The 22162-nt window shown below is 40.6% G+C and overlaps 1 protein-coding gene and 1 pseudogene across 2 annotated transcripts in view; both read left to right on the top strand.

The window, feature by feature from the left end:
• The window catches only part of PIP5K1A (phosphatidylinositol-4-phosphate 5-kinase type 1 alpha), a 44404-nt gene that overhangs the window by 10949 nt on the left and 11293 nt on the right, over positions 1 to 22162 (top strand). The window contains exons 2-8 of one of the 2 annotated variants that reach the window (XM_045295679.1): positions 11040 to 11071; positions 13329 to 13409; positions 15499 to 15629; positions 16214 to 16331; positions 16479 to 16631; positions 17703 to 18002; positions 21512 to 21717. In XM_045295679.1, coding sequence (XP_045151614.1) covers positions 11040 to 11071; positions 13329 to 13409; positions 15499 to 15629; positions 16214 to 16331; positions 16479 to 16631; positions 17703 to 18002; positions 21512 to 21717 — 1021 coding nt within the window. Of the gene's footprint in view, positions 1 to 11039; positions 11072 to 13326; positions 13410 to 15018; positions 15126 to 15498; positions 15630 to 16213; positions 16332 to 16478; positions 16632 to 17702; positions 18003 to 21511; positions 21718 to 22162 lie in introns of those variants that run through there. The other variant, XM_045295680.1, reaches the window with a different exon arrangement.
• LOC115871458 lies at positions 1102 to 1260 on the top strand (annotated as a pseudogene).

The raw sequence follows: 22162 nt of genomic DNA, 5'->3' as shown, positions 1-22162 counted from the left end.
AATGGGAGTTATCAACAGTTCCAAGAAAGAAGAAAAAGTTCTAAAGCAGATTGTGATGATGATTGTGCAGCTCTTCTTGATTTGATTGAATGAGTGAATTGTATGATATGTGAATTATATGCCAATAAAACAATTGGGGAGGAAAGTAACATCATGCTTTATAATTTTTTTACCCTTTTCCACTCACAATTTATTGTGGCAGCCTATTTATGAGGTGCAGGGAAGGAATGATTTTGTACAATGTTCTGATTTATGGCTGCACCATAATTCATATTACCTGTTTTCATGTTCTTTTCACTTACGGCTATTGTAGACAATGCTGCAATAACCATCGTAGGGTGTACATCTTTCTTCCCTTGACTGATTTTTTTTTATTTTTCTATTTAAGTCGCTGTATTTATTTTTCATGTCATGACAGTATATATGTGCCATATTGCATTAATAGCATGTTTTAAGGGTGTGATTTCTAAATGGACAATAGCAAATGTTTATATTCAATAAAATAATAAATTGCCTAGTGTAGAATCTTGTTTCATCAGTGTTCAGTTTTCATAAACTAGTCATTCTTTTGTGTTGAAAATAATTTCTTCAGATTTTCTAGAGAAGCTTCGATTCCAAGCACTCCTAGCAAGGTATGGAAGTTGAGAGGTGCACTTTCTGTAACTTTCTTCTTGTCCAGTCCCAGCATGTCTGGCACTCTGGATCCCCATGTAGTTAGAAGTGGCGCCTTCTGGGAGTTGCACAATATTTGGATATTTTTCCTAAGTCCTGCTTGGTGATCCATGTGAGGATGTGGAGATGGGAGATGAGAGGACCAGGGGAGCAAGGGACTGATTATTTTTATTTTGGGGGACTGATTTTTTTTGCGGGGGGAGGGAGACCTGATTATTTTTTAATGATACATTTCTAGAAGTAGACTGCTGGGCCGAATTATACAGGAGGACTTCAAAAAGTTCATGGAAAATGTAATGAAGGATAATGGAATTTTTCCACAAACTTTTTTCCCCAATCATTTTATTGGTGGCTCTTACAGCTCTCCACAAACTTTTTGATGTCAACTTATATGTATGTATTTATTATTTTTTAAAAATTTACAGAGCAAGCTTTGCACAGTGGCAATATCGTAACCAGTGAGGTTTGCCCGAGGCGCAATTGTTGCTAATTGAAAGAAAAAAAATCTACAGAGCAAATTAGTTTTCCATTCAACAATTTATATGCATTTTGTTTCAAATTTTTAGTTGCATTTTGCTCACTATAATAACCTTCTCATTTCCTCCTAGGTTTCCCCACATCCTTTATACAAGCATCACTTGTTTTATTGTACTTCACCTAGTTGCACTTTACAGATACTGTATCATTTATAAATTGCAGGTTTATGGCAACCCTCAGTAGGCAAAGTATGTTGGTGCTATTTTTGCACCAGCATGTGCTTACTTTGTGTCTCTGTGTCACGTTTTGGTAATTTTCACAATATTCTAGACTTTCATCATATAGAGAGCACCTCCATTCAGTGCCATCGAGTCAATTTCAATCAGAGTGACCCTAGAGGACACGGTAAGACTGCTCCTTAGGGTTCTGAGAGACAGTCTCATCTTTCTTACTTGGAGCAGCTATTGGTTTGAACCTCTGGCCTAACCCTTCGCCCACTAGACCACTAGGGCTTCTTTAGTAGATTACAGTATAGTATAAACATAATTTATATGCACTGGGAAACAAAAAAAAATTCGTATGACTTGCTTTATTACAATGATCATTTTTTTTCGCTGGTCTGAAACTGAATCTCTACAGCATCTCAACCATAAAGTTGATTCAGACTCATAGTGACCTATAGGACAAATTGAACTGCCTTTGGAGTAGAAAACCTCACCTTTTCTCCCTAGGAATGGCTGGTGGATTTAAACTCTTTTAACTTGTAAGTTAGCAGCCAGCGTGTGACCCACTGTGCCACCAGTATTTCCAAGGTATGCCTATGTTTATTTTTAAGGTTTTTGTTAGTGTTAAATTGCCCTTCGAGATGTATATGCATTACTCTTGTTTTTTTTAAAGGATAGAATCCTGTATGCAAAGTAGCTTTATGCCTGAAATGTTTGGCCAATGTGAAATAATTTCAGAGTGAAATGGTTTGGGGTGTAAGTTCTCTATAAGGTCTATCTCTCTCTCTTTCTCTCCCTCTCACCTATTTGCTTTACAATGCAAAGTCACCTCACATTTGATATTATGGTGCTGGTGATCAGACCAGGTCTTGTTCTTAATTTCAAACCTAAGAATACTTTTAAAATATGCTTATTCTGCTGTGCTGTAAGTAAGTAGAATCCCCAGGAGGACATGATAATTTTGTTTTTCCTCACTTAGGTTGCAAGTTTCTGTGCTGTGGGGTCAGCTGTAAAAGAGGTAGATCTGATGTGTACTTGGGCTGCAGAAGGCATGTGCTCCTCGCAGTAACTAGCAGCCAGCTCTTCTCCCTGTAACAATTGCACACTTTTTGTAGCAGTAGTGCATGCAGTCTTCTCCTGAGAAGGCTGTGGCTGTCTGGCAAACATTATTTAACTATAGCGTTCATATCCCTGTCTTGTTCCTCTATTAAAAAAGAAAGAAAGAAATGAAAAAGGAAAACGCTCTCTTAACATCGATGCATCTTTTCACATAGTAGTTCCAGATCATAATATGAATCATTTGACTACCCTTTGTGATTCCATAACTTTGGTTCCTTTTGTTTCAGTAAAGTAGCTCAGCTTTCTACCTTTTTGCTTTCTGCTGTACTTCTTATTTTCTCTGACCCTTCCCATTCTATAGAGGGCATTCATAGTTCACAATGAGAAAATTACTGGTATATATTGAATGCTGTACATCATTCATCTCATAGCAACCATCATGTTATTCTCCCCTTTTCAGATGAGGTCACCAAGGCCCAGAGACATTTTAACCACCATATCCTACCTAGATAAATAGTGGGTCCTTTTGTCAGACACTCCTCCCCACTCTGCTGTTTCTGCTTTCCTCACTAATCCGAAAGTTGAAAGTGTATGGAGTAACGTGATTTCAATCAGATTAAATTTTGTTTTTGAATGGATACTTACTTCCTGAGCCAGTCTTTGGTGAAGGAGAATATACTACAGAAGGGAACTTCACCATCTGCCCTATGTCCTAAAAAGCAAATAAAACCTGAGCTTCTCTGCATAATGTATAGTGTTATTGATCATTCTTTCCAGAAAATATTTTAAAATTTAATGTGCATTTATGCTAAAGATTGATAACTGATTTTGCAGTCAATGATGCCAAGGTCTCTAAAACAGCAAATAAAAGCGTTTCCCTAAAAAAACAAAAACAAACAAACAAAACAACAACAACAGCAACAAAAAAGTTTCCTTGTCAGAAATAGTTTTCGTAGGTTTTTTTGGCCACTGCAAACCCATTAGGCATTAAGTCTTATGTTTCTAGTCAGAGAAAAGCATGGTATTTTAAAAACAAAACAAAACTGCCATCAAGTAACTTCAGCCTCATAGTGATCCAATAGGTACTTACGTACTGTAAAAAGAAAATTTGGTGGCTGGAGCTCCACCCCCCCCCAAATTGTTAATTTCCATTAGAGACAACAGAGTTCTTTCAGCTATTAAAGGAAGAAGACCTTGCTGCTTATAATCTGTGAAACTGCTCTTTTAGTATCAGATTCAAAAGATAGTTTCTGCTTCTCTAGAATACTGGCATTGTTTAGTCCAAAACAAAGATAACCTCGAAAGAAGTGAAAGATACTTTTCTACAAGTTGTGCCAGTGACACTGATAATTGCTCCCAGTGGATGAGCGTGTACCACAAACCAATCCCACTGCTATGGAGTTGATGCTGACGAATAGGTACTCAGTAGCACGAGTGGAATTATCTCATGGGAGTTCAGAGGCTGTAAATCTTTATGGATTGAGCTCTATTTTTTCCTTGGAGCAGCTTTGGGTTCAAACCACAGCCCCTTGTTGGGCAGCCCAGCACTGAACCCACCACACCACCGGGGCTTCTGAAGTCCATCACTATTGTACATTTCATTTTGAGAACTTGAAGGAAAACTGTGATTTTAGTCCTTCATTAAAGGAAATTGTGAAGTATTTCCTTGACTCATTGGGAAACAAATGTTTGTATTACCCATTAGCAATTCTGAAATTAATTTTTTATATCATTCTAGTTCATTTGCCTAGATCAGCGGTTCTCAACCTGTGGGTCATGACCCCTTTGGGGGTTGAATGACCCTTTCACAGGGGTTGCCCGATTCATAACAGTAGCAAAATTACAGTGATGAAGTAGCAGTGAAAATAATTTTATGGCTGGGGGGGTCACCACAACATGAGGAACTGTATTTAAGGGTTGCAGCATTAGGAAGGTTGAGAATCATTACCCTAGACCCACTTCTCACTGGCTCGATTTTAACACACCTCAGCACTAGTTCAATATTAAATTACTTGGTTTTTTTCCCCCATCACTCCAGTATTTCCATGTTTTATTTTTCCTAAGTGATGAGTTTAAGAATACACTGAACATGATACATCTTATAAAAGCCTCTTTCACTTCTCTGATCAAATAATTTATACTACACAGACAATACTTTAAGAGCATACACACATCTCATTTGACTCTCAACTACAAAGATTAAACTACCTCTAACTATAGACTTAAGAAGCATATCTACCAAATAAAATATGAGGGAGGAAAAAAAATTTTTAAATCCTATAAAAATACATTTCTGAGACAGGAATCACAAAAAAATTAAGTAATAATTATTAGCATTCTAGTTGTAACATGTTAAAACTCCTTTTACCTACCCTCTCCATCCATGCTATACAATGCATGTAAGCAGGCATGCACTGTGCTTACCTGTAGAGCTTCTTTTTACCGAGCCAATTTCAGCTCAAGTCTTATGGAAAAGAGTTACAAACTATTAAAACTATTGTTCAAAAAATATCAAATCAGCATTTTTGTTCATCAATTCAGATTTAAAATTTAATTTCATGCTACAGTGAACCCATACACAATGATATCAGTTAAGGTCACCCACTCCCAAGTTGTCAGCTTACTGTGGGCATTGATGACTAAAACTCTTTAGACGATAAAAATCACCATTTTATACTTCTCAGTACTACAGTTTTCATGTGAGTCAAGATTGACTCTCAAATGCTAAATAACGTTTTTCTCTCCAATGCTATTCCTTCTGTCCCTTCAACTCATGGTTTTAACAAAACAAAATCTGAAAGAGGTCCTAAAAGCTTGGAAGCATGGAGATATGGGAAAGGGCACATTTAGTAGTTTCAAAAAGACACATGAAGTGTGCTTGATACAATTGATGTATGGATTGTTATAAAAACCGGAAAAACCCCCAAAAAAAAGAATTAATTTTAAAAAAAAAAACATTCTTAGGTATTTATGCATGAAATCACATTAAGACTGAACTTCCTTTAAAATATTCCTGGGCCCCTCTCCAGAAGAATGCACTACAGAGGACAGCACTGAAGATACAGCTTGGGAAGAGGGGCAGGTCTGCTCAGGACACACAGGAGCAAGCTAAGAGGGAGGAAGGGAAAGAGGACCATATTCCTGCTTGGAGCGGCCACTGCACAGAAAGGACGGTACAGCCGGCCCACCACGAGACAGTGTCCCCTCACTGACCCATACAGTGCAGGAATTGTGCCCAGTCTGACTCCCTGCACCAGGGTGAAACGAAGGGAGGGCAACAGAGCAGCAAGGGGAGCAAAGCAATGAAGTCCCCGAGGAATCCCAAAATAGACTTCGGGGGCAGGGCTTGGCACATCATCAGACTAGGTCGGGAAACATTCATAAAGGTCAACAGACAGGCCTGGAACTATTTATAGGCACTTTAAAAAAATGTCTTATCTATATAAGATAGGCAGGATAAATGATCCTGAGGAGAAAACAATGGAACCAGTGGTTCTGGGGGGAGAGGGGGAGGTGGGGGAAAGGAAAGGGGAAGCCAACAAACCCTCCAGGGACAAGGGCAAAAAACAAGTGAAATAAAATCAATGGTAAGGAGGGCATAGAATGCCTGGTGGGGTTTGATTAAGTGCAGTGTAGCTGAGAAGAATTACTGAAAGCCGAATGAAGGTTGAACATGATAGTGGCACAAGAGGACAGTAAAAGGAAATGGAAGAAAGAACTAGGAGGCAAAGGACATTTATAGAGGTATAAATACAGGCATGTACATATGTAAATATATCTATATGTAGCGATAGGGACGTAGATCTGTGTACATATATTTATATGTTAAGTATTAAGGTAGCAGACGGACATTGGACCTCTACTCAAGCCCTCCCTGAACGCCAAGAACACTTGGTACCAATAACCTGGCATTCTGTGATGCTCATTTTCCCGACATGATCTCTGAAGGCACAATGGGTGTATAAGCTAATGTGAAGAAAGCTGATGGTGCCGGGCTATTAAAAGATAAGTGTCTGGGGTCTTAACGGCTTGAAGTTAAACAAGTGGCCATTTCGCTGGGAAGCAGCAAAGCCCACATGGAAGAAGCACACCAGCCCGTGTGATGATGAGGTGTCCATGGGATCAAGTATCAGGCATCACAAGATCCAAAACAAATAATCATGCCCATGTGAATGAGGGGTGTGTAGTGGAGACCCGAATGAAGCCCATCTGTAGACAGTTGGGACTCCTCAAAGAAGGGTCACAAGGAAGGGACAGGTCAGTCGGGATGCTAGTATAGCACCGATGAAACATACAACATTCCTCTCTTTACTTAATGCTTCCTCCCCACTACTAACCCCATTTCTACCTTACAAATCCAGCTAGACCAGAACATGTACACTGGTACAGATAAGAGCTCTTGATACATGGAATCCAGGACAGATAAACCCCTCAGGAACAGTAATGGGAGTAGCAATACCATGAGGGTAGGGGGAGAAAGGGGAACTGATTGCAATGATGGATACATACCCCCCCCCACATATCCAGGGTGATGAACAACAAACGTGGGGAGACAGTGGACAGTATAGGGTATAAAAATAATAACATAATTTATTAAGGGTCCATGAGAGTGGGAGGGTGGGGAAGGGAGGGAAAAAACTAGCTGCTTCCAAGGGCTTAAGTAGTAAGAAAATGTTTTGAAAAGGATGATGGCAACGTATGTACAAATATGCTTACACAATGGATGTATGAATTGTTAAAAGACTGTAAGAGTTGCTAGAGGGTCTCCATAAGTCAAAATTGACTAGATGGCAGTGAGGGTTAGAGAGTTCCTTTTTTTTTTTTGGTAATCATTTCATTGGGGGTTCTTATAGCTCTATAACGTTCCATACATCAATTGTATCAAGCATATTTGTACATATGTTGCCATCATTTCCAAAACATTTTCTGCTTGAACCCTTGGTATAAGCGCCTCTTTCCCCACCTCCCTTCTTCCTAGAGAGAGTTCTGAGACAAATAAAAAAGCCAGTCTATTTTAAATGAACCAAAGCAAAAATAAATTATTTAAATATTCCTGGGAGCAGAGATGGGAGAATGAGAAGATACAGAAGCAAGAAATTGGTAAAATGTTGCTGATGAATCTGGTGGTGAGCACATGGAAGGAGGTTATCTTACTACTCTTTCTATTTTGTGCATGTCTGAATTTTTTTTCCTTTTTTGCCCTATTCCCCTGAAATTTTCCATAATAAAGTTTAGGGGGAAAATAATAGAACATACGTCTTCATCTTACCTGACTTCTTTCTGAAAGGTTTTCTCAGGAGAAAACATTAAGGTTGAAGTTCTATTGGTGAAATTATTTTTATATCCCAGTGTTTTCCCAATTCATGCCACATTTGCTTCCTTCATGACTGTGGGACTCATACTTTATTAATAAGCCCTGTACCAAAAGGCATTCTAAACTCCTAGCTAAGACTGCTTTATTGGAAGCTAAAAAATAAAAATTCAGGACAAACAGGCTGCATCAGAGAGTAAACAATAATGGTCAAGTAACTTATTTTTTAATGGATCTGACAATACAGACCCAGTCATGCCCCTAATGCCTTTGCAGAAAAGAGTAAGATCACAAAGACCGAGAGGCACAAGAGTGCACCCTGGCTCTTGGAAATGTTTTTATGTGGCAAAGACTAGCTCAATCTGGGTGAAAAGCTACAGCTGGTAATGAAAGTGGTTGCTTTAAGTAGTTCAAGCTGAGGATTTAGCTCCATTAGCAACAAGTAAAGCTTCAAGCTAACAGATCATAACCAATTTTACCGAAGTAGGGAAAGTCACTTAGAAAGGGCCTGTGAGGATTTTTAATCGAACCTTTTTAATAAATGACAGCATAGGGAAACAAAGATGGTAAGGAATATACTACAAATTCATAGAGCAAAAGCAGCTTAACTATCCTTTGTTTTTTCAATTTCATGGTCACCTATAATCTAGGTCAGTGGTTTTCAACCCTCCTAATGCTGCGATCCTTTAATACATACAGTTCATGTTGTGGTGACACCCCTAGCCATAAAATTATTTTCATTGCTACTTCATAACTAATTTTGTATTCATAACTAATTTTGTTACTGTTATGAATCAGGCGACCCCTGTGAAAGGGTCGTTCAACCCCCAAGGGGGGTCGCGACCCACAGGTTGAGAATAGCTGGTATATAGGGTTTGTGTGAGTCAGAATTGGTCCTATATATAGCACACATCATTATTTTCGTACACACACATGTAGTCGCCACCTGAAAAAAAATTATGGGACAATAGACTTATTCCAGAGTTTTTCACAAAAATGACAGAAGAAAAATTTCCTGCTGAAGAATATTCTGGGCCTATCCATTGGGCTGAATCCTAATTACCTTTCAACATGATCTGACTGGCATTTCCAACGCAGGTATTTCCCTGGGTTTTTTTTTTTCCTTTTTTCCCTCCCTTGCTTCCTAGCTTTTCTCTCACAGTTATACAGTGTTTTGGTGTTTACTAAAAAGAAGACCTAATAGTGGGATAAACAGGTACAGTGCTGGTTTATCTCATGAACTTCTCCAGTAGATATTTTCTTGTTGCAAAGCTTTGGGCCAAATGGTCAAGTTTTGTTTTGAACATTGTATTGTGGGTTCGGTGAAAGCTTATAAAGCAAATTTGTTTTCTATTGCACAATTTCTTATACACACTTTGTTTCATGACCTGAAACAAAGGCAGGAAACTGTGTGTGTGGGCAAATGCTTCTGGTCTGGTATAGTTGACTGTTCAGGTGAACATGTTTTGTTCATGAGTGTAAGTTACTGTTCATTTGATAGGCCTGTCTAGTGTTTGGCTGGAAGTGGGAATGGGTTTCAGTTCCAGATTTGAAGGAAATCTTAAGGGCTAGCGCCTTGGGGCTTCCACCAATCTCTTTTGAAACAGTAACTCTAGGCTTTTTAATGATGTTTTTATTTTGTTTTACCTTTTTTGCCCACTCTGTTCAGGACCTTCTAGTGTGATCTCTATCAGAGTGGTTGGTAGTGCTAGCCAGGTACCATCTAGTTCTTCTTGTTTCAGGGTGGTGATGGTGATCCGTTGGTCATTTGAACAAATGGTGTCCTTGAGTCTGTGGTTTTCTTCACTCTTATTTGCTCTGGCTGGGAGACCAATCGTTTTGTTATAGATGGCTGCTCTCATGCGATAGTAAGGCCTCAGTAGGCTTTCTGAACTACAGTATGCTACTTGAGTGTGTGTGTGTTTCCTGAGACCTGGTCTTCATACCTGAAGCCCAGTGCAAGTGACCCAAGTTTTAGTAGATGATACCTCATTCCCTGTATACCTATGCTGCTCTTCCTTGGGGCACACCTTTTTATAGCAAGACTGATTAAGTTCTCAAGGTTTTGTTTTTATTTTCTATTTTGGTTTACTGTTGTGTAATAACTGGGATCCGCCCTAAGGGTGAAAGTTTAAGCAATGAAGAGAGTAAGTCTTGTGTGTTGCTTATCTTTTTCTTGTGTTTCTTGGTCTGAGCGCTCAGTCATCAAAAATTAAATGGAGTGTATAAAGATCAATACCCTAGGCATTAGTAACCTGAAATGGACTAACATTGACCATTTGAATCAGACAATTATATCTACTATGCCAAGAACGACAAATTCAGGAGGAATAGCATCACATTCATCGTCAAAAATCAGAGCTTTATCTAATTGCCATAAAATCTTTTGTGTTTGTTAACTGCCTTACCTAGTAATCACCTTATATGGACTGGAATTGAGATCATTCTACTCAGATAATAGTTCACATTATTAGAAAGTCATCCCAGTTTCATATGGCTAATCTTTATTCCAAAAACCAGCTTTCTCCATTATGAGAAAAAGGCTAAGCTGTCTCAGTGTCACAGGGATGAATGCTACAGGGATAGCAAACCCTTTCCAGTTGATTTAACCTTTCAGAGCAAATTTCTGTAGATATACTCTAGAGTAGATTAAGTAGATAAAGGTCATAACTAATACTTGTGACATTTAGCCACAGACTTACCTTTCGTGTCTGTGCTGAGTAAATATTTAGTAAGTAAATTTTAAACCAACACATTCCTGTTGCGTTGACAGTAGAAATCAGGATGAGGAGTCAGTTTCTGGCTTACTGACATCGCCTCTTCTCATCCTTAGCCTACCTGTCTCCATAGACTCATTGCATCCACCTCATCACTGTCATTCAAAATAATGAACACAGGTACAGAGTACCATAGATAGGCCTTGAAAGTTCTATCCAAGGTTCATCTCGACAGGGAAAAATATCAATCGAGTCCGAGGCTTAATTCTGAGTCTTAGATATGCTTTAAGCCTTTTCTCTTTCAGTCATCAGGTCAAAAGAGGCGCAGTGACTCTACTGGTTAAATGTATCAAGAACAAAATATTAACACATAAGAGTGGAAAGGCTCTGTGAATGTGGCAGCAGGGGGGAAAGAGACACTTCAAATCCTTATCCTAAAGAACCTAGGGTCATCGAGCAAGAGGCAGGAGCGTGTTGTCTTGTGTAGTTGGAGTCACACACTTAATTCATTCAGTGTGCTTGACAGGGATTGTGAAAGTACTGTGTACACACTTAAAATTGAATTTTTTTTTTTAACAGCATCTGCAGTCAGGAGACCCATGGCAGCTGAGGTGAGTTTGATACAAGAGTGATTCAGGATTTTGATACCTTATGAAACCTTTACTTCCACCCCCGCCTCTACCCCCTTTTAGGTTTTAGAAACTAAAACTCTTAAACCTAGGCCAGATGTTTTATTTTTTTTAAAATCAAACCGTTTACTATCAAGTTTTGATTTCCTACACGTGGCAGCCCCATGTATTATGGAGAACTGCTTCATAAGATTTTCTTGGTAATTTCTTTATGGAAGCAGGTTACCAGGCCTTTATTCCAGGGTGTTACTAGGTGGGCTCAGATGGCCAACCTTTATGTTAGCAACCAGTGATAAATTGCTTATGCCACTCAAACCTGAAATTATACCACTCTGGCTTGATTGCAATTTATTATTAAGATCTCACATTTCTTGAGCATTTGTCAAATCTATCAATGACTGTGGTAAGTTCCTTTATATTGTGTATTGTCCAGTCAATTCTAACTCGTAAGGATTTTTAGGCCAGAGCAGAACTGCCCACAGGGTTTTTAAGGCTGCTCTTTTGACAGGAGAAGGCTGCTACGGCTTTCTCCCACAGAGAGCAGCTGGTGGGTTTGAACTGAAGACCTTTTGGTTAGCAGCCAAACAGTTAACCCTTAAGCTACTGGGGCACCTTTCTTTATATAGATATTGTTATTTAATCCGGAAAGCAAGTCTATGAGGTAAGTGCTATTGTTATCACTATTTTACAGTAGAGTGAGGCTTAGAGATAGTGTAACCTGTTGAAAGTCACATAATAAGTGGTAAGTCTGGAATTCAAACTTAGGCAGTCTGATACCTAACCTACTTTGTTGTTACTGACTTCCTCGACCCACACGTGCAGTGAATACAAAAAAGTGTTTCTTTTAATTACCAGAAACTGAAGATTACTATGTTTTTCTTTCCTATGTTGACTATCTTTAACTTTCTTCCTAGGAGCATTTCTTAACCCTCTTCTTGTTTCTTGCTTTCCTAAGGTTTTGTGAAGGGGGCTCAGAATGCTGACCCTTTTAGCCTGAGATGTAGATTTTTCTACCCCAAAGAGCTTTCTAGATCTGTCAGGTTATCTACTGAGGGTTTTCTGGTCCTAAGGGCCTGGCCAAGAAAGTGGAACTTGAATGTTGTCATAAAATTGTGACATCTTATTTCCTTTAGCCTTTTTGCCTCCTGCCTTATTAACTTAATGAGCATTGACATCATGAAGTGTGCCCTCCAGCCTGTTACCCTGATCGCTTAGCTTTTGGGAATAGCCTTTTAAGCTCTGCCCTCCTAGTCAACCCTGACTTAAGGGGCATTCATGTGGGTGGAAGACAAAGCCCTGTCATCTTCTTTGTATCTCGTGGAGGCACTGTGGCTGCTGTCTCAGAAGCACTGTCTTAACTGTGTCCACATTATAATTCTTGGGCTATAGAATTCTATTTAGCAGTGGCTAGTTACTTATGCTGGAGATATTTGGGTTAGGTTGAAGGTTAGAGGGGAAGAGAGAAGAAGTAATTTCTGAGAGGAAGCTAGGGGACAGTAGGTCTGTAGGACTCTGCTTTTAATTTGAATTGCTTTTGTGAACTGAGATTTATTGCATTTTCTGGGACTGATAGCCCTTCCTTTTTCTGTTTCTATTTTTCTTCAATGATACTCCTTTTTATTTCCTACAGCAGTTTTGGGAGAACCAAGAGTGAACTATGTGTCCCTTAGAATTTTTTGTCTACATTAAATCTGTGGGAAAAGCAGCACTATATGCATAGGGTTGGTCTTCAAGACCCAAACTGGTATTTTCAGTTGCCTCACATGCATTCATTCGGAAGCTGGACAATGAATAAGGAGAAAAATTGATGCCATTTAAGTTATGGTTTTAGTGAAGAATATTGAATGTTTCGTGGAATTCCTGAAGAACAAACAAATATGTCTTGGAAGACGTGCAACCAGAATGCTCCTTGGAATCAAGAAGAGGCTTTATTTCGCATATTGCTGGAGAAGGTAGTCACACTCGGGTGAAGTAGAAGGTCACTGAAAAAGAGGAAGCCCTTGACTGAGGTGCATTGGCCCAGTGGCTGCAGCCGCGAACTCCAACATGGCAACAATCGTGAGGATGGTCCAGGCCCGGGCAGGGTTTGTTCTATTGAACATAGGGTTGCAGCCGACTAGATAGCACCTACCAACAACAACCTCGAACGAGTGTGCTCAGTGTTTTTTGATTTATTTTGTTTTGATGGACCAGAAGGGTAGCTGTTTAATGTATTATGTAATCTTGACTCTCTTTCTAGGTTCCTTGTGCTTCTGGCATGCCCATTAAGAAAATAGGCCACCGGAGTGTTGATTCCACAGGAGAAACAACATATAAAAAGGTGTGTTTGGGTGAAACCCTCTCATCTTACTCCAGGAACTCAGAGGGGACAGCTCTGTTCTGTTATCCCCCACACTCTACACTATTTCTCGGTAGCTTAAGCCTTTGCACTATAGCTATCATACAACTTGAGCTTGTGAATTTCTTCCTCAAAGGATGAATTGTCTCCTATCTGTATATGTGTATTGAAATGAAAATGTTGTTAATAGGTAAATCTAGTGCTGCATACTAATTCATTGAGCTGGCGAAACTGGGTTTCCTTATTTAAGGTATCAAGTTGAAGTGGGTCCTCAAAGTCATTATTACCTGACTGTAGGGAACCATATTACTTGACAGCTCTCCTCAGGTGCTGTGTGTACATGAAATGGATAGGCAGCAACTTGGAGTGCTTTGGTTTTTATTTTTTAATTCTTTTATTCTCTCTCTCCTTAAAAAAAGTTCCATCTGGTGGATAGCGTCTAGAATATCTGCCTTTTGAGTTATATTGAACAAATGAAATCCCCACAAATCCACTACCATCAAGTGGATTCGGCTCTGGCAACCTTGTGTCATTTCTGAGACTGTAAATCTTTATGGGAGCAGATAGCCTCATTTTTCTTTTGAGGTGTGACTGGTAGGTTCGAACCACTGATATGGTAGTGCCACCAGTGCACCTTAGGCAGAGTGGAAAGGTAGTCATAATAGCCCCAAAGGCAAAATTGAACTGATAAAGTAAAGCAAGAGAGAAGCATCCTGGATAAAGTAAAGCAAGAGAGAAGCATCCTGGAGTAATCCCAACCTTTCAATTCTTGGTAAAGTTGTGGATTGTTAGGCTTCCCTAGGGACAGTATTCCGCTTACTTCTTAGCATTTGTACTTGGACCTTGTCTTGGTACAGTCCGCTGGTTTCCTAAGACTCCTGTTTTTGGCCTGTGTTAGTTTGTGTCTGTTCTCTGCCTTTATTGCATTGTCCAAAAAGCAGACATTGGACTGACCCATATTTTCAGTCAGTGACCTTACCCTGGAATAGGCTGTGAGGCCCTTATCAATTCAACAGATGTGTATTGAGCTCCTTTTACTTGTTGAACATTGAGATAAAAAGATGAGCTAGTGGTTGCTTGGGCTGCTAACCACAAGGTCAGCTATGTGAAACCCCCAACTGCTCTGTAGGAGAAAGATGAGGCTTTCTACTTCCGTAAAGGTGTGCAGTCTCAGAAACCCACAGAGGCAGTTCTCCTCTGTCCTCGGGACGCTACAAGGTGGAATAGACTCTGACAATGAGTCTGGTTTGGTTTGATCTGGTCAGTTAGAGAGACAAATACATAAGTAATTTGTTGTAATTTTAATACCCAGTGAGGACTAGATAGAAATACAGATAATGTTGGATGGGCATTAGAGACGAGGAATACACTTTAGAGCAAAGTTATCTCATGGAACTTTTTACAGTAATTGAAATGTGCTCTATTTGTGCTAAGTGGTAATCTTGAGAAATGTGACTAGTAAGGCTGAGAAAGTGAATTTAATTGTTATTTTTTTAAATGTCACATCATGGGTTGAAAGTGGGATTTTTGTATTTCTGTTTTTAGAATTGCCATAGTATAATAATTCTAAATACAAATATTTCTTCCTCAGAAATTGAGTTTTTCATGCAGTCTTCCTCAGGAGTTCTTTTTGCCATTCCACTGTCTTTGGGCCATTCATCAAGCCCAGTCTTAGAGAAGCTGATGCTTCGTATCCAGGTAGTCAATCAGATAATTGGTTAATTTTTAGTTGCATTCTATGCTAGCTGAATAAAATGTTTAGAGGGCCACAGATCCCTGGGGGCAGGAAACTAAGGAGTAAGATTGAAGATGGTTCCCTCAAAACAATGTTTCTCCCAAGATTAGATGTAGAACTTGCTGTGTAGGCACGCTAACAGGAAGGCACACCTTGCTCTACTGAGGCTGGTCTGCATTCCCCATCTGTGCTTCACTGCCAGTACAAAGCCCTGCGAGGAGGAAGTACTGGGAAAACATTTGCTTTCAAGTCTGCCTGCTAGCTCTTCCCTCCTGGGTCTTTGTTGGTATGGGGAAACTCAATACTAGAACGTTTCTTCTCCTTTCTGTTTCTCAGACAACCTCATCAGCCTTGAAAGGTGCCATCCAATTAGGCATTACTCACACTGTGGGGAGCCTAAGTACCAAACCAGAACGGGATGTCCTCATGCAAGATTTCTACGTGGTGGAGAGTATATTCTTCCCCAGGTACAAAGATTAATGTCTTGGGAAATGTAGCTTCCCCAGGGCAGTTTTAGGGGTCCAGGCATAGCTAATTTAGTCACCTGCTTAGTCCTTAACCTGATTTTTTTCCCCCTTAAGCCTGATTTTAATGCAGCTAGACAAATTAAGGTGATGTGGGACTGGAGAGTTTGGAGAGCCGATGCTGTCTCCTAGATCCTTTCGTGAGCCTCTAGCCTATAGAATGAATTCTAGCAAATTAATGCATTACTATATATATATACTCAAGTATAAGCTGACCTGAATATCAGCCAAGGCACCTAATTGTACCACAAAACTGCATAAAAAATGTGCTGAAAAACTCAGCTTATACACGAGTTATATGATAAGTAGGAGATAAAATGAATCTTCTGGACCTGTGACTTAATTCTCACACTGTGTCTTTGTCTCAACATTTAAGTAACTGACCTAATCCCATTGGTTATGAAAGCAGGGATGTATTAGCTTTCCTTTGGATGACTCTGAATGTCTTGGGCAGGGGGCGGGGAGGGGCAGACTCCCTGGATGACAGAGACAGGTATATTAGGACTTTTGTCTGTTTAATCCCCCAGCGAAGGGAGTAATCTGACTCCTGCTCATCACTACAATGACTTTCGTTTTAAGACATATGCACCCGTTGCCTTCCGCTACTTTCGGGAGCTATTTGGCATCCGGCCCGATGATTACTTGGTAAGTTTCTAGAAATCAGGACCCCATGACGCTTAGGGGATTATTCCCAAAGGAAGACACCCACGGCCAATCTCGCTCCAGTTTTTCTTTAGAATACAACTGCATCTCTAATGTCTCTGACTCTCATACTCCGTTCTCTCTGGCCAGTACTCTCTTTGCAGTGAGCCTCTGATTGAACTCTGCAACTCTGGGGCCAGCGGCTCCCTTTTCTACGTATCCAGTGACGATGAATTCATCATTAAGACGGTCCAGCATAAAGAAGCGGAGTTTCTCCAGAAGCTGCTTCCGGGATACTACATGGTGAGGGGAAAGAAGCCTAGCCTGGCTGCCTGTGCTGCCCACTCCTGGACAAGTCTGGGCACAGAGCAATGTCAGTGCTTCTGTCCTGAGAACCTAGTCTATTTTTGTACTTGTTACATCATCTCTCTTGCCTCTCAGTGGCTAGAAGGATTTTATCTGTCCTATTTTAAGTGTTATTTCACTTAGAGAAGGCTTAGTGACATTTAGCTCCTAGATCAGGGGTCCTCAAACTTTTTAAACGGGGCCAGTTCACTGTCCCTCAGACCCGTTGGAGGGCAAGACTACAGTTAAAAAAAAAAACTATGAACAAATAACTATGCACACTGCTCATATCTTATTTTGAAGTTAAAAAACAAAGATGGGAAAAAACACCTGGCGGGCCAGATAAATGTCCTTGACAGGCTGCATGTGGCCCGCGGGCCATAGTTTGAGGACGCCTGTACTAGATCATAGGTTCCCAGACTTATTTGGCGTGCTTCCCCTGTTATGAAAAGAATTACTCAGCACCTGCATAGCAGTTAAAAACTTTTGTACTGTAGCCCACAATCCAGGATACAATGAAGGTGCCTGCTTTTACAGCTCTCCTCTTTCCCCCTCCCTGGTCCCCTGGCTCATTTTATTGCCTATCCCCGTCCTCTGTCCCCCACCCCCAAGGAATGGAATCACTCACTTTGTGATACACTGCCCTATATAGTGGCATAAGGTGGGTTATTTCCATTGATAGTGTATTTGCTCTCGTTCTGACTGATAAACTTTTGGAGGTGCTAGATAGTACAGGTTTTACCTGTACTCTCGCCAGGGTAAAGGTCAAGACTCTTTCAACCCTGTTGAATAAATAAGACTCATACATTTAGAAGCTTTACTGATGACTGTGTTGGACCTGTGGCTCGGCTCAGTGGTGATTCAACCATTGAGGTCAATATATTGAGGAGTTTTTAACACATCGTGTGGGCTCATTTCAGACAGACTGTGCCTGAGTCCAATGTAGGAGACTAAACGAGCTAGCAGCTTTAGCTCTTGAGTTAAGTGAGAAGAGCTAACTTTCTTTCCTTTGTGGTTTTGTGCTCTCAGAACCTCAACCAGAACCCTCGGACATTGCTGCCTAAGTTCTATGGATTGTACTGTGTGCAGGCAGGTGGTAAGAACATTCGAATTGTAGTGATGAACAATCTCTTGCCACGATCAGTCAAAATGCATGTCAAATATGACCTGAAGGGCTCAACCTACAAACGGCGGGCTTCTCAAAAAGAACGAGACAAGCCTCTCCCTACCCTAAAAGACCTGGACTTCATACAAGACATACCTGATGGTCTGTTTTTGGATGCTGACATGTACAATGCTCTGTGTAAGACCCTGCAGCGTGACTGTTTGGTAAGTTTCTCGTATTTGCCTTTTTTAGACATCAAAAATCTCAAATCACTAAAACAGCCTGTTAAACTTCACATATTGGCTCCTCTGTAGCTTTATTTATTAAGTTTTTATTGTAAAGTAGATGAAAGTTTACTGAGTAAATCACAGCATACATTCAATAGTTCATATACAGTTTGTCTCACCTCATCCATTGCCAACCCCTCAAGGTACCCTCACTTACCCGCTTTTCCCTGGTTTCCAGTTGCCACTCCTCCTTTCCTAACGTTCTGAACTCTGTCCTTGGGGAAATACTGCCTTTTTAAAATCTGAAATAGTTGATAATTCTAATAGACTACAGATTTGGGAAATCCAGCTTCACTTGAGCCTTCTGTATTGCTCATCAATCAATTTCCTATTTCTCTCAACAGAGATTTCAGATGTTTGGCACTCTTTTCAACATTTTCCAACTCCCCGTCTCCCCTTGTTTTTCAGGGAAAGGGTCCACCTTTCTATCTTGTTCCATCCCTTTGTCCTGCTCTATTACCAGTTACTCATGTATCTACACTTAAAACCATTCTAGCCTCCTTTCTCCCCAGCTTGAGCTCTCGATCCATTCTTCATGTTCTCACATCACTTATTTCCTTTTTCTCATCTTCAACCACCGACCACTCCATTGCTCATCTTTCTTTCTTATCTCTCTTTCAGGCCACAGTCCATAGGCTTCTGTTGTGACCACTTCCATAAACACTGCCACACCTGTGACCACCTAGATGTCAAAGTCGTAAACTTTTGGTCATTTGAAGTTGGTTCCTTCTACTGGACACACACCCTGTTGGCTCTGTGACACCTTTCACAGTCTCTCTTTCCACAGCTCGCACTTGCGTTCCTCAGACTGCTTTTGCAGTGATCTCCTCCTTTCTTAAGGCTGTTTTTCTCTGCCCTCCTGTGTTCACTCTACATCTGCATCAGGGTGGTTCTTATTTCAGTTACTCAACTTTGGTTGCAAGGACGAGAGGTTTACTCAGGGTTTTTCAAACTATACCTGAGAATCAGTCCTGTGCTCTCTTGCTTTCTAACTTCACCCTCCTACTCAAAAACTCTGGCTGAGTTTTTTGGAGCTAATGGGAGTGTTGACAACTTTAGGGTACAGTTTATGCTCTTTATCATGACAAATCAGATCTATGATTGATTGCCTTACATCTGTCACCCTCTCTAATCTACCACTCGTATTCCTTGTGTTTTATGTTCCACCAATAGCAAATCATGCTTCCCTGCAGGTACCATATTTTATAATGACTCTGGGCCTTGATAATACGCTTTTCTTCTGATTGCTTATTTGGACTTCTTTTTGCTCCCATTTATCTTCTACAAACCTACTTATGAGTCACTACCTGGTCTTCTCTATAGTGCTTTTCATTCTGTAATTACATCTATTGTATGTATTCGTCTTTAATGTATTTACATTAAGTTATAATATCCTTGAGACCAGGAACGCTCTCACGTACTTTTAAATATCCATAATGAGGCACAGTGTTTACACATGATGGGAACTCAGTAATCTTGAAATGAATTGAAACTGATAATACAAGATCCTCCAACAGATGTCCTCTCTCATGATATGTCCTCTTAGTGGACTTTCCTTGTGTATTCTTTACAGCACAAATATACAAGGGGGTACCCCCCCCAAAATGGAATGTTTTTTCCAAAGCTGTGTAATTTAATTTTTTTTTACAAAACAACCTTATCGCCTTCAAAGTATTCTCCATTACATTTAATACATTTGACAAATCTCCATTCTTGGAAACATTTTTCAGACTCATCTGTTTGGATGCCTAATAGCACCTCCCTCATTTTTTTCTTCATGTCTTCTACCTCATCAAATCACTCCTTTTATGTCCCTCTTCATTCTTGGAAACTAAAAGAAGTCACGCTGAGCAAGACCAGGTGAGGAAGGCGTGTGGGGCAAGAGAGGCATGCTGGTTTTTTGCCAAATCCCGGCGCAGCGAGGTGTCTGTGTGAGCAAGTGCATTGTCATGGTGGCAAAACCAGTGCCTTGCCCTGCCCCCTCCCGCCCAAGTCTGCCACAAATCAGGCCTTTTTTAAAAATCATTTTATTGGGGGTTTCTTACAAATCTTATAACAATTCATCCTTAAATAGTATTAAGCACACTTGGACATATGTTGCCATCAACATTTCCAAAACAATTTCTACTTGAGCCCTTGGTATCAGCTCCTCATTTTTCCCCTCTCCCTCCCCTACACTCCCACCCTCACGATTCCTTGACAATTATTGTTATTTCGTGTCCTACACTGTCCGTTGTCTCCCTTCACCCACCTTTCTGTTATTCATCCTTCTTTGGAAGGGAAGGCTATATAAATCAGGCCTTTTTTGTTGCACGCAATCTGTTAGGCAATCTTTTCAGAACCTCTAAATAGAAAGCTTGCTTGATTAACAACCTGACCTGGTCGAATGAGCTCCAAATTCACTATGAGTCAACATTTTTGTCTGTTCAGGAAGTTGACAGTCTCCAGAATGAGGTTTGTCACCAGTCAACATTTTACGTTTTTTGAAACGAGAAAACCACTCGTACACTTGAGTTTTTCCCATAATGCTGTCTTTGTATACTGTGTTCAACATCACAACAGTTTCTGTGGCATTTTCCCCATGCTTAGAACAGCCGCATGCTGTTCTCTCTTAAATTGGCCATCACAAAAAACGAGGTTTGAGTGAAACTGCTTTTATGGAAAAAATTCACTGACCAGAGAGAACCTTCCCAGGCAACGCTACTGGGTGCACTAACTCAGAGCGAGTTGCCTGATGCTCGCTTAGCAGGGAAAATGAGTACTATGAAAGCTCCACCTAGCGGAGCTATTGCCCCTTTTTTGGGGTACCACGTACTTTTTCTTTTGAGAATATGTTGTTTCCATGAAGTGAAACATAAAACAAATAAAGCAGGGCTTGTGGGCTAGGCAGGGGAGCTTAAAAAAATAATACTCAGATACTCAAATGTTAGGTCCTCTCAAGTTGGTTCTGATTCATAGCAACCTTGTGTACAAGAGAGCAGAACACCCCCTGGTCCTGTGCCAGCCTCAGGATGCTTCTTAATGTTTGAGCCCATTTTTGCAGCCACTGTATCAGTCCGTCTTGTGGAGGACTTTCACCCTCCACTTTACCAAGTGTGACTTCAGAGAGTGTGCTCGAGAGGGAAGGTGTCCATAACGAGTACTGTCACCTTACCCACTGCCATTGAGTTGATTCTGCGTTTTTCCCTTGGAGCAGCTAGTGGGCTTGAACTGCCGACTTGCAGTTAGGATCCCAACACTTCGCATGTAGCCTCACCAGAGCTCCTTAAAGAGTGGCATGAGGAGGTTAATTGACTCTTCTCCAAGAAACAGTAGGAACAAAGGGTAATCCTGTAGTTAGTGTTGAAGACTCACAATAAAGAATAACTGTATCATGAGAACTGTGAGATTGTGACAAAAGTTCGCATACTTTCCAAGTCTTTGATTGTGGTCTTTCCTCCCATTAGGTACTTCAGAGCTTCAAGATAATGGACTACAGCCTTTTGGTATCCGTCCACAACACAGATCATGCACAACGAGAAGCAGTAGGCAGTGAAGCACAGAATTCAACTGACACTCGAAGACCAGCCCCCCAAAAGGCTCTGTATTCCACAGCCATGGAATCCATCCAAGGCGAGGCTCGACGGGGCGGCACGATGGAAACTGATGACCAGTAAGTGGGTTCAAGGGTATGAGAAAGGAAAGCATAAGTTGACCGCACTTTTTCTTAAGAGAAGGGCCCAGCTTCTGGGAAGAAGTAACCCTGAGTTAGCAGGTAAGTCAATAGCATCAAGCAGTAGAATCAGCTTTAACACTGCAAAAGGAAAAGATGTCTTCAATTCTTTTACGTGGTTTCATTTTTTTTAAAGGTACCCCATGGTATGATTCTCATAAAGAGTCTATTAGTAGGCATATTAAGATGTCAATGTATTGGGCCTCTCCTCAAGTCCTCCCTCAACACAAGAACACTTTGTTCTAATAACCTGGCATTCTGTGGTGCTCACCTTCCCTGACAGGAACGCTGAAGACAAAGTAGGTGCATAAGCAAATGTGGTGAAGAAAGCTGATGGTGCCCGGCTATCAAAAGATATAGTGTCTGGGGTCTTAAAGGCTTGAAG

This window comes from Echinops telfairi, unplaced genomic scaffold, assembly GCF_000313985.2.
Source record: "Echinops telfairi isolate 266 unplaced genomic scaffold, ASM31398v2 ScPeMD7_5805;HRSCAF=6673, whole genome shotgun sequence".
In the NCBI taxonomy this organism is placed as follows: Eukaryota; Metazoa; Chordata; class Mammalia; order Afrosoricida; family Tenrecidae; genus Echinops; species Echinops telfairi.
The sequence above is the reverse complement of the archived record's forward strand: the minus strand, read 5'-3'. Positions and strand labels throughout refer to the sequence as shown.